Source organism: Toxoplasma gondii, chromosome III, assembly GCF_000006565.2.
Source record: "Toxoplasma gondii ME49 chromosome III, whole genome shotgun sequence".
NCBI lineage: Eukaryota > Apicomplexa > Conoidasida > Eucoccidiorida > Sarcocystidae > Toxoplasma > Toxoplasma gondii.
Window position 1 is genome coordinate 647944 of NC_031470.1, and position 12022 is coordinate 659965.

General features: G+C 59.4%; 1 protein-coding gene across 1 annotated transcript; it reads right to left on the bottom strand.

The window, feature by feature from the left end:
* Positions 1-38: 38 nt before the first annotated feature.
* Positions 39-11565, bottom strand: TGME49_252880 (hypothetical protein). The gene has a single exon (XM_002369325.2). The coding sequence runs from the start codon at positions 10502-10504 to the stop codon at positions 998-1000; it is 9507 nt and encodes a 3168-aa protein (XP_002369366.2). The 5' UTR covers positions 10505-11565; the 3' UTR covers positions 39-997.
* Positions 11566-12022: the final 457 nt, after the last annotated feature.

Here is a 12022-nt window from a genome sequence, read left to right on the forward strand (position 1 = left end):
TATATGTGTGTGAAGATGCATCTATAGATGCTTATTGGGTCGTGGTCTTCGTTGTGTGCGGGCGAATGCCTGTGCATCCAGGTAGGCAACATGCAGGTTTTCAAGAATGTCGAGGACCTCAGGGGCACTCAGTGACATCTCAGCTGACGCTGACTGTGGAGGAGTTGTGTCTCGAGCCTTCCGTGTGGACGCCGAGACGCGCGTCCACAGCGGGGAGATTATCCCTGCCATCTGCCTGATGTATCAAACGCGTAACGGTCCCCCTTCGCGTTCAGCGATGGCTGTAGGCCGCGAAGGAATAGAAGAGACTGGTACCCTTTCCACCTGTCTGCAGGCGTCGACTGGACATGAACAATCTGCGAAGCGTCTGCGATCTGTTGCCTTCACATGCATCTGTTTTCAGCGGCTGGAAGCTCTACATCGACGGCGTCTCCTCGCCTCTCAACATGGACCAGACAGAGACAGAGACGAGAGAGGGCAGTCGAAAACAAGAATCCCGCGTTCCTCCACCCCTGCTCGCGTTGTGTCGTGCATGAGAGAGGAAAACGCGTTTCGTAGACAGTGAACCTCGCAGCGACGCGCGAGAAAAACGTTCTGGGAATCCTCGTTTCTCCCCTGTTGGGTTCCGCGTTCTCCTCTTGGGGAGGGCCGACACAAAAAAGCGACAAAGAAACTCAACGAGACGGTTGTTTTCTAGAGAACTGGCGAGTGCCTTTCCACTTCGCAAACATGTTCAGGATCTGTGCGTCCTCCACTGCTGCCGCCTGTCGTTCGCTTTCCTCTGCAGAGATCGCTCGACCGCGATCTCGCCTGCCTTGGCTGGCCACAAAGGGACTTGCTTCACACAGCGACAACACTGTTTCGACGTTTGCATGCATAGATAGGGGTATCGGTGTCAGTCGTCGCGTTGGACGCGGTGCTCGTTTCAGGTTCTCAAGGAGCGCTCTGAATCCGTCGCGACTTCTCGCCTTGGTCGGTCCTCTGAGCACTGGGAGTCTCAGAAGCCCCAGAAGTATCCAGCAATGGACGACGCGATCCCTGCTTCGGCTTCATCTTCTGAGGAGGCGTCGCTCGTCGCGTCTGCGGCCTTTGGCGCGTCTTCCTGGCCTTCTTGCGGCGCAGTCGAGAGACGAAGAATGGAAGGTTCTTCCTCCTTTTCGGGAGGGGCAGGCGCCCCGAAACCGAATGCAGAGAGGAACCCACCACCTTCTTCTTTTTCTTCTTCGGACGGAGGTTCAGTCTCCGACTGTTCGGGTGCAGCTGCTGCTCCGCCTCCAAACCAAGAGAACATTCCTCCACCTTGGTCAGGTGCCGGTTCCTCTGCCTGGGCTGCTTCCTTCTCTTCTGCTTCTTTCTTCTCTCGTTCTTCCTTCTCCTTTTTCTCCTGTTCCTCTTTCTCCTTTTTCTCTCGTTCCTCCTTCTCCTTTTTCTCCTGTTCCTCTTTCTCCTTTTTCTCTCGTTCCTCCTTCTCCTTCTTCTCCTGTTCCTCTTTCTCCTTTTTCTCTCGTTCTTCCTTCTCCTTTTTCTCCTGTTCCTCTTTCTCCCTCTTTGCTTGCTCCTTCTTCTCCTTCTTCTTCCTCTCCTTTTCCTCCTTCTCCTTCTTTTCTTGCTCTTCCTTTGCCTGCTTGGCTTGCTCCTCCTCCTGTTCCTTCTTCTTCTCCTCTTGTTCCTGCTTGTCCTTCCCCTCCTTTTCTTTCTTTTCCTTCTTCGCCTTTTCCTTCTTCTCCTTTTCCTCGTGCTCCTTCTGGGATGGCTCCGCCTCCGCGACCGAAGCCTTGGCGCTCTCGGTCGCAGCCTGCTCTCTGAGGCCTTTCATTTCCTCTTCCAAGGCTGCTACCTTCTTCAGAAGGTCGCTTTTGTCTTTTTCGAGTGTCTCCGTTTCACCCTTGAGCTTTTTGATTTCTTCTTCCTTCTCACTCAGCTTGACCTTCAGTTCGTCGCGTTCCTTCTCCACCTCTTCGAGGCGCTTCTGGACCTCTCTGCCCGTCTCCTCCTGCGTCTGCTCTGGCTTCTCGCCCTGTTCGCTCTTCGTCCCCTTCTCCAGACCCTCAAGGACTTTCTTCAGCTTCGTCACCTCCTCCTGAAGTTTCTGCTCACGGACGCGTCCTTCCTCCAGTTCTTTCTGCAGCGTTGCAATCTTCTTCGTGACCTCTGAACTGGACTCGCCTCCAGCCTCGCTCTTCTCCTCGCCGCCTCCTGAACTCCGCTTCAAATCTTCTATCGTAGGGATCGTTGCCATGCTGCCGGCGCCACTACGCGCTGCCTCCAGTTTGCTTTGCATCTTCTCCAATTTGCTTTCGAGCATTTGTTTCTCTTCCTGCAGATTCTTCACCTTCACTTTGAGGAGCTTCACCTGGCCTTCAGCTTCGTTCGTCTTCTCCGCGGGCGCCGCCTCGGCAGGTTCCGCCTCCGCGCCTCCTCCCCAGAAGGAGAAGATGCTGCCGGCCGCCTGTGCTTCAGCCTCTTCGTTTTTCTTCTGCTCCTCTTCTTGTTTCTTCTCGAGTTCTTGAAACACCCCGAGCTCCGCTCGCGTCCTCCGCAGTTCCCCCTGCAAGTCTGTCACCTGCGTCTGCAGCGTCTCGCGCTCTTCCGCGTACTGTGAAGCGTCTGCCTCAAACGAAGCAATCTTCCCTTTCTGTCGGCGATACGCATCCAGAAGCTTTTCGTACTTGGCCTTCGCCGACTCGTACTTTGCCACAGGAATCAAGTCGCCAGCTGCAGGGACGACGACGCTCCATTGGCGATCCAATCCGTCCTCGTCGTCAAATACCTTCAGAATCGACGACCGCTTCTCCAGCTTCTGGCCTTCCTGGACAGAAATCCCTTCCTTCCCTGCAGCGGCGGGTGTCAGCGAAGCAATGTGAGCCTTCAGCTTCTTGTTCTCCGTCTCCAACGCCGCTACCTTCGCCTCCAAAGCCTTCGCGTCTCCCGCCTCGTCCTTCGCGGCACCCTCGGCGTCTTTCGGCGCTGCCCCGGCCTTCTTCGGCGGCGGCGCCGATTTCGATTTGACAGCAGCTGGCGGCGAAGCTGACGTCGCTTCCTGTAGCCGCTTCTCTAGGGATCCCTTTTCTTCCTTCAAAACGCGAATCTCCTCTTGGAGAGCCACCACAGTCTTTGAGTCATCCTCTTTCTTCTCCGAAGGTGCATCGGCATTCTCTTCCTTCTTTTCAGACGCCGGCGCTGTTGGACTTGCCTTCTGAAGCTCGCTGAGTTGCTTGCGGAGGTTTTCGTTCTCGGCTTCGACAGCCTTCAGCTTCTCGACGTCTGCCGCTCCACCAGCTCCTCCAGCATTTGTCTCCTCTGCTTTGCTCTTCTCCTTCTCCTTCTTTAGTTCCTCGAGCTCCTCTTGCAGCCTCTTCATTTCTTGCGACGCCCCAGAGGCCGGCGCCCCTCCGTCCTTTGCCACTGACTCCAAACACCTCTTCAAATGCTCATTTTCCTTTCTCAGCTCTTCCAGTTGTACGCTGATGTCCTCTGTCTTCACCTCATCCTTTCCCTCTCCTTCTCCCTTCTCCTCCACACCTTCCTTCGCCTTCGGAGCTGGCACCGCAGGCTTCTTCTTAGGCGGAGGCGGCTTGCCTCCCTTTGCTCCAGCCTTCGCTGGGGCATCGCCTTCCCCTGAAGCCTCTTCCCGCTTCTCCGTCGCAACCGATAGGTCTGCCAGCTTCTTCTGCAGCTCCGCGTTCTCTTTCTTGAGACGCTCGTTTTCTTGTTTCATCGCCTGTGTCTCTTCTGCCTTCTCCCCCCCGGCCGTCTCTTCCCTCTTCTCCGCTGCTCCCTTTATGGCTGTTACTTCTTTCTGCAGCTCTTCCTTCTCCTTCGTCAGAAGATCGATCTCTTCCTTCATCTTGGTGATGTCCTCTGTCTTCACCTCATCCTTTCCCTCTCCTTCTCCCTTCTCTTCCACACCTTCCTTCGCCTTCGGAGCTGGCACCGCAGGCTTCTTCTTAGGCGGAGGCGGCTTGCCTCCCTTTGCTCCAGCCTTCGCTGGGGCATCGCCTTCCCCTGAAGCCTCTTCCCGCTTCTCCGTCGCAACCGATAGGTCTGCCAGCTTCTTCTGCAGCTCCGCGTTCTCTTTCTTGAGACGCTCGTTTTCTTGTTTCATCGCCTGTGTCTCTTCTGCCTTCTCCCCCCCGGCCGTCTCTTCCCTCTTCTCCGCTGCTCCCTTTAGTGCTGTTACTTCTTTCTGCAGCTCTTCCTTCTCCTTCGTCAGACGATCGATCTCCTCCTTCATCTTGTTGATGTCCTCTGTCTTCACCTCATCCCTTCCCTCTCCTTCTCCCTTCTCTTCCACACCTTCCTTCGCCTTCGGAGCTGGCACCGCAGGCTTCTTCTTAGGCGGAGGCGGCTTGCCTCCCTTTGCTCCAGCCTTCGCTGGGGCATCGCCTTCCCCTGAAGCCTCTTCCCGCTTCTCCGTCGCAACCGATAGGTCTGCCAGCTTCTTCTGCAGCTCCGCGTTCTCTTTCTTGAGACGCTCGATTTCTTGCTTCATCGCCTGTGTCTCTTCTGCCTTCTCCCCCCCGGCCGTCTCTTCCCTCTTCTCCGCTGCTCCCTTTAGTGCTGTTACTTCTTCCTGCAGCTCTTCCTTCTCCTTCGTCAGACGATCGATCTCTTCCTTCATCTTGGTGATGTCCTCTGTCTTCACCTCATCCTTTCCCTCTCCTTCTCCCTTCTCTTCCACACCTTCCTTCGCCTTCGGAGCTGGCACCGCAGGCTTCTTCTTAGGCGGAGGCGGCTTGCCTCCCTTTGCTCCAGCCTTCGCTGGGGCATCGCCTTCCTCTGAACGTTCTTCCCGCTCCTGTCCCCCGCCTCGGGGCTTGGCTTCTGCCTGCTTCAATTCGTCCACCTGCCTCTTGAGTGTATCGCGCTCTGCCTCCAGGTGCTTCGCTTTCTCTCTGAGCTCGCGAGTCTCCTCCTCGAGCGCCGCGAGCCGAGCCTGAGCCTCGTTTTGTTCAGCTTCCCCGGTCGTCGCACAGATAGACGTCGCAGACGCAGGCAAGGCTTTCTTGGGAGGACCCTTCGCCTTCACCACCCCGAAAGGCGGCGCAGCTTTGCCTGCACTCGAAGGCTCAGCCGTTTGAGGCGTCTCCTCCCTCGCCTTGGCGCTTTGCTTCACTTGTTCTTTGACTCTTGCGAGCTCGTCGCGCAGTGTCCGGTTCTCCATCTCCAGGGCGGCGATCTTCTCTTCCAGCTTCGAGTCCATCCCCACACTTCCCCCCGGCTTCTGCTCCTCCTCTGCTTTCGCGACCGGAGCTGCTGCCTTCTTTGCTGGCAAGGCTCCGGGCTTCGGTGGACTCTTCTTCGGAACCGCTGTCTTCCCGCCAGCCTTCGCTTCCTCTCCCTGCGGTGCGTCCTCGCGCTCCTTCTTCAATTTCGCGAGATCCTTCGCTAGCGCTTCGTTCTCCGCCCTCAGCGTCTTCACCTCAACCTCCAACTCTTCCAGCTTCCGCTGCGTCTCTGTGGCTTCGTGACCGCTTGTCGGCGCTTCCGAAGCTGGAGCCTTCGCCGTCGCCTTCGGAGGCACCTTCCCTCCCACCGGGCCTGCCTTCTTCCCGGGGACTGGCTTTCCTTGGTCCTCACTTGCAGGCTGTCCCTGAACTACCTGGCTCCCCTCACGTTTCAGCTTTGCGTTTTCTTCCAACAAGGCAGCCTTCTCTGCCCTCAGTTCCTTCACCTCAACCTCCAACTCCCTGAGCTTTTCCCCGGTGTCACCCACTCCGGTGTATCCCACACGGGCATCTGTCCCGCCGGCGTTCTTCGGCACTGGCGCCAGCTTCGCCTTGGCAGGAGGCGAGGCCTTTGATTTCGGAGCTTCCGCCGTCTTCAGTTTCTCCTCAAGAGCCGCCTTCGCGCCTTCAGACGCCACGAGCTGCGCCCTCAGGGCTTCCACTTCCTTCTTCAGCGCCTCAATGTCCTGCAGGTCCACCGCCGCGATCGGAGAAGCCTCTGCAGCGCCGGGAGCCTCTGACACCGCCGCGTCCACCGCGGGAGGTGCCGGACTCGCCGCTTTCTTCGCACCCACCAGTGGGGGTTTCTTCGAAGGTCCTGCCTTCTTCGGAGGGCCCGCTTTGCCTGCGGCTTCCGGCTGCGGTGCGTCCTTCTTCGTCTCATCTCGCTTCTCTGCACTCTCGAGAGACTCAAGTCGTTTCTTCAGTTCGTCGCGCTCCTTCTGCACTTCGCTCAAGGCACTGCGGAGCGTCTGCATCTCCTCATCTGCGTGCGACGCCGCAGGGACTGCCGGAGAACTCGCCTTCGGCGGAGGCATGCCTTTGAGTTTTGCCGCACCCACTGGCGAAACCTTTTTGGACCCTCCAAGAGTCGCCGACGGGCTCCGAACTGTTTGCTTCAATTCGACGAGCTCCTGACGCTCCTGTTTGAGCTCCGCTTCCAGGCGCTCCTTCTCCAGCTGCAGTCTGTCGACCTCAGACCGCAAGCGCTTCACTTCCTCTGCTTCTCCGAGGTTCGTTGACCTCTCCGAGTCGCCCTGCGTCTGGGCAGGCTGCAGGCGCGCCGCCTTCTTCGGGGGAACAACGCCCATCTTCGGGGGAACGGCACCCTTTTGGGCCGGAGGGCCTTGCGTCGCGGCAGGTGCAGCTTTCTCGCCGCCAGGCTCGGAAGGTTTGAAGGCTTCCAATTCCGCGATGCGTTGGCGGAGCGCCTCGTTCTCTCTTTTCAGCTCCGCGATTTGTTTCGTCGCCGTCTCTGCGCTCGCCTCCAGAGCTGGCGCCGCCTTCTTCGGCCCGACTTTGGCGGGAGTCTTCGCCTTCCCTGAAGTCCCCAAAGCTGCTCCGGCCGCCCCTGCTGTGGCCTCATGCCCGCTCAGGATGTTCTTTTGTTCAAGGGCGCGCGCGAGTTCTTCACGCATCTTCTCCAGCTGCGCCCTCAGCTTCGCCACCTCGTCGCTGCTTCCGCCGGCCGACCGCGGAGACGGAGGCGGAGACGCTTTCTGCGCAGGCGAAGACGACCGAGACAGCGTCCTCCGAAGGGCGGCGAACATTCCCTTCGCCTTCGGCTTCTCTGCCGCAGCGAACTTCTTCGCCAGACCGGAGGCGAGACCCTGCGCGCCTGCAGAGCTCGGCGTCTCTGCTGTCTTCGCTCCCAGGGGCTCCGCTGGCGAGGCGCTTGTCGCCTTCGACGGCGGCAGACTCTTCTTGGCAACATGTCCAGGCGAAGGCGCCGCGCGGTCCGGAGCTCCCGCGGCAGCTGCAGCCTCCCGCAGAGTTGCTTCTTGCAGGGCGAGGGCGAGGCGCTGGTTCTCGGCGAGTAAAGTGGCGACCTCCGTTTGAAGCACAGAGACGTCGGTGGAAAGCGGAACCGATGCAGAGGCTTTCGCGCCTTTTCCTGGAGGCGGCAAAAGCGGCTTGCTCTTCACACTCTTCGCCACAGTCGAGTCTTTCCCCGACTCCAAGGGTGCGGATACCTGGTCCTTCGCTTTGCCCGCGGCGGCTGCGAGATCTTCTCTCAGCCTCGCCACGACCTGCTCCAACTCCTCGTTTCTCGCCTCGGTCTCCCGTAGTTTCGCCTCGAGGTCGCCGACTTTGGCGGCTTCCGCAGCGAGGAGCTGCTTCTTCGCTTCGAGCTCTGCTTCGAGACTGTCGCTTCTCGCAGCCTTTGCTCTCAGAGCTACGACCTCGGCCTGGAGCTTCGCGTGGACATCTTCTTCTAACTTCTTCTGCAGAGCCGCGGTCTCCGCCTGTCCGTCTCCTGCGGCTCGACGCGCGAGCTCTTCTTCTCGCGCCTTCAAGGTTGCTCGCTCTTCGGCGAGACTTTGCCGAGCTTCTGCAATTTGCGACTGCAGCTCGGCCACGAGGCCCTCAGTGCGTTGACTCTTTTCTTGAAACTTTTCTTCCGTCGACTTCAGGCTCTCTTGCAGCGACTTGATGGTGGCCTTCAGTCTCGCGTTCTCGTCCTCGACGTCCCTCTTCGCAGCGACAGTCGCCTCCTCTCGGCCCTCTAGAAGACTCTTCAGTTGCCGGATCTCTGCGCGCTGGCCGTCTCTCTCCAACAGCGCCGAGTTCAGCGCGGCTTCTTTGTCGATCAGGAGACTCCGAAGGCCTGCGAGCTGGTCATGCACTCCACGCTGCGCCCGAGCTGTGCTCTGCTCCGCTGTCTCCCTTTCTCTGGGAGAGGCGCAGACACTCCGCGCTCGACTCGACAAGCAGCTCTCTGCTCCGAGACCTGCCCTCGCGCGGCCTGCGCCTCCACTGACGCCCAGCGTCTCTCTGCGGCCGCCCACACCCCAAGCCTTTTCGTCGCCGCCTGGTTCGCCGCGAACGCCGCGCTTCGCACCCTTGCTCGCCGCAAGCTCCTCCAGGGCAGAAACTGCGCAGGGCAAGAGGTCGGCGAAGGAAAAGCCAGCGACTGGCTGCAGATCAGAGGCAGCGGCCGCGGCCTTGTCGCCGGGGCCTCGTTTCTGGTCTCGCCAGTCGATGGCGACGCACGATGCCGCGCAGAGGCGCATGCGTGAGAGGAGTTCCCGCTGGTCGTCTTCGCCGAGCTGAGCCGCGACGCTCTGAAGAAGCAAGTCCAGAGCGCATCTTTGCCGAAAGAACGAGAGCGTCTGGTTCCGTTCCTCTGTCACACGCTGCCGCAGACTCTTGTTCTCCTGCTCGAGTTTCCCTATCGCCTCCCGGTATCGCGCCAGCTCCTTCGTCTGGAGAACGCGATCACCCTTCGTCACAAACTGTTCGAGAAAGGTGTTCTCGGCGTACAAGTCCCGACTCACAGCCACTGCCGCTCGGAGCTCAGAGGGTCTGCAGGCGTCTTCGCGCACCGCTGGCGCCTCGCCTCTGCGCCGCTTTCCCTTTGGGCTGCCGCGCGAGACCGAGTGACAACGGAAGCCTGTGCACTGCTCCAGCGCACTGTGGACGCTGTGCTTCAGTCGCTGGACCTGCTCCGAGAAGTCCGCGGATGGAACGTCCTCCAGGGGGCGCCGCAAGCAGCGGCCCCGCATCACTTGCTCTAAAACGAGTCGGTACACATTCCCCTCGTCAGGATTTCGACAAGCCTCGCGCAGAAGCCACAAAGAGGGATCTCGATCCACGGCACTCGACACGGCCGACGCCTCGGCAGACGCAGCTCGCGACTCCGGCGGATGCCAAGACAGGAACCTGCGCGCCTCCTCCGCGGGAGTCTGGAGACGCCGAGGCGCCGCAGACAGTGGAAACGAAGGCGCCACTCTCCTTGGTCGATCCTTGGGCGCCGCAGCAGGCGCAGCAGACGTCGCAGGCGCAGCAGACGTCGCAGGTGCAGCAGACGTCGCAGGCGCAGCAGACGTCGCAGGCGCAGCAGACGTCGCAGGCGCAGCATAAGATTGGGGCTCTGCGAGGCGAATGCTTTGCTCGAGCAAATATGGAAAGCCATCGTCCACTTCGTCCGCACTGCTCTCGTCCCCGTTTCTGCGCAGCTCCGCTGCATCCACGGTTCGCGTTCTGTGTCTTGACTGACAGGCAATGCATGCACGGCCCTGCCGCTGCCGCCCGCGGAGGCCTTGGCGATCGCCCCCGGCCGACTGGGCTCGCATGCGGCTGCCTTCCTCGAGGCCTCTCGAGGCGGAGCGCTTGTGAGAGGCCGCGGAAAAGCTACAGGCCTCGAGGTTGTCTCCTGAGGAGTCCCGCAAGCCTCTGGGACCTCGCGCGGCTACCGCCGTCGACGCGGTCTCACAGAAACCTTCGCCTCTGTCGTCTTCTGGCGTTGGTCGCGACGACGGTGGCAGCACCGGGAGCTGGCAAGGCAGCCTGTACGAGGCGCTCGACTTGTGCCGAGGTGTGTGCGTTTCGCCGCGCACAGCTGAAGAGACTGAACGGTGCGAGGGACAGGGAGCTGCGGTGATGGGAGCTGGAGAGAAGACAGGAGGAACTCTTGAAGGAGACAGGGGAGGTGGTGCCGCCGAGAAAGAGAAGTAGCTCGTGAGAGAGACAGTTGAGCGAGCTGACGGCGAAGCGGGCGGAGACGAAGAAGGAGGGTGCAGAGGAGGTGCAATTCGCTTCCCCTGGAATTCCACTCCGTCCTCAGGCGCGCCGCGTCTGCTCTCAGCCAACGCCGGCAGGTGAACTGGTCGCTCACTGAGTCGGTCTGCCTCTGCAGTTCTGGCAGCTTCCGAGGAAGCAGCGACGGCTCCTGGACAGCTCAGGGCGGAAGAGGACGCCTGCACTGCGCGACTCTCTGGTCGTTCCGCAAGAGCATGAAGAGGCCTCGAGGCTGTCGCATGCTGCGGCGAGGCCGAGATGCACACAGCTGCAGCAGAGCTTCTCTGTCTGACTCGTAAATCGCAGTCTGCGTTCGCAGGAGAAGGCGGAGACGACAAAGAAAAACCAGGGGGAAGTGGATGCGAATTCCAAGAAGGAAAGTGCAGCGAAGCCGCGCGGCTGGAGCCGGGGACAGGCGACGGCAACGCAAACGAAGCGGACGCGGAAGAAGGAGACGCAAGAGACGAGGGAGGCGACAAGGAACCAATGGCGATAGGCACAGGCCCTGCAGAGGGCTGCGCATTCGACGGCGCCATGTTCCCCCTTTTTACTTGACTCCGGCTGTCGAGTTCTCGTCGAGGAAAACAATTTACAGAGGCGCAAGAGTGTGCGCTGACGAAAGAAGGGGATCGCAAGCTGAAGGCGACGAGTCAAATAGAGAAGGTAAGACGGGTGCCTCGCTGGATCGCGAAGACGACAAGCAGAGCAGATGAGTCGCTGGTGGCCGGGAGGGAATGTTGGATTCCGACTTCTTGACTTCATGAGAGAACGAGCAGTTACGAAAAGAAAGGACTGAAGGCATTCCCCTTTCTAGCAGATATGCCGAGGGAAGAACGCAGGAGAAAACAGACGGCAGACACAACAAGAGAGGTTGCTGACTCCACCCTGAGAAAGCCTCAGCGACGGAGGCAACGAGCGGCTAGTATGCGTCCGTACTCTTGTTGGAAGACAACATGCGCCAACCAGAGGGCAAAGAGGACTCGAAGGAAAACGAAATGGGCGCGAAAGACAGACAGGTAGACGGCAGAGAAAGAGGCGAAGAGTTTACGGTGCAGTGACGGAGAGGACGTCGATACACCTCGGCGGAGAAACCCAGAGCGGACTGTGGACCTGGAAACTGTTCCTGCTTGACGAGGAGGTGCTAACGAAGAGGCAGTTAGCCAGAAATCTATGCATGCCTTACTGAAGACTCTTTATGTTCAAGAAACGCGGAAAACGAACGCCGTACCCAGTCGCCACAGATCCTGCCAGGAGAGGAAAAGATACGTTAGCAGAAACGATGGACCCGCTAAGAGAGTCTGCGGGAGGCGACCTGGAGCTCACACGTGAGAGCCTTCGCTCAAAAAAGACAACGAGAGCACATGACAGGAGAGCATCGATGCACGCTGTCAACGAATCCAGAAAAACACACAGATCCGGACAACAGAGGAATTCAATGGCTGGCAGAGCGCCGACGCTTGGATCTCTGCCATGGGTGCGGCCTGCGACGGCCGTTTTCCACGAAGACCGGAAGAGCCTGAATAATCGAAGAAAAGGCCAGCACCCCGCTCAACTTTTTCGCTTTTCCAGACGGCAAAGCGGGGCATTTGCCCGCGACAATCGAGAAATAAATTGACGAGTCACGCGGTACTTTGCGCAGCTCATACACGCGTATACGCTGCGTGCTGTGTCGAGCCTCGGAGAGCAGGATCGCTCGACGGACCGCGCGCGTTGGCGTCACGTGAGAAAGTTTGCCTGCCCGTGGACAGACGCAATCGAGAGACAGGAGGTACACTCTGAGAAAAGAGCGTCCAGTTGTATTGCAAAGGACTCAAAAGCTTGTTTATGACCTGTGTTTCCCGGCGTCAGGCACACCCGTCTCTCTCGGTCTCTCTGAGGAGTGTACACAAAAAACGGCCCATGCGAGTGCGAGGGCGGCGGATGCTCGCGCGCGTCCTCTTTCTAGTTTTTGCCCCCGTAAGCCAGGGGGGAAAAAGGTCGTGTTGCGGTAGAGGTAAAACCTTTTAAGGAGGCGAAAGGACCACGCCGCATGCGTTGTGTCAAAAGGACTCGCG

Excerpts from the sequence above, each read along its gene's own strand:
- TGME49_252880 (XM_002369325.2), bottom strand. The coding sequence starts at position 10,504 with ATGGCGCCGTCGAATGCGCAGCCCTCTGCAGGGCCTGTGCCTATCGCC.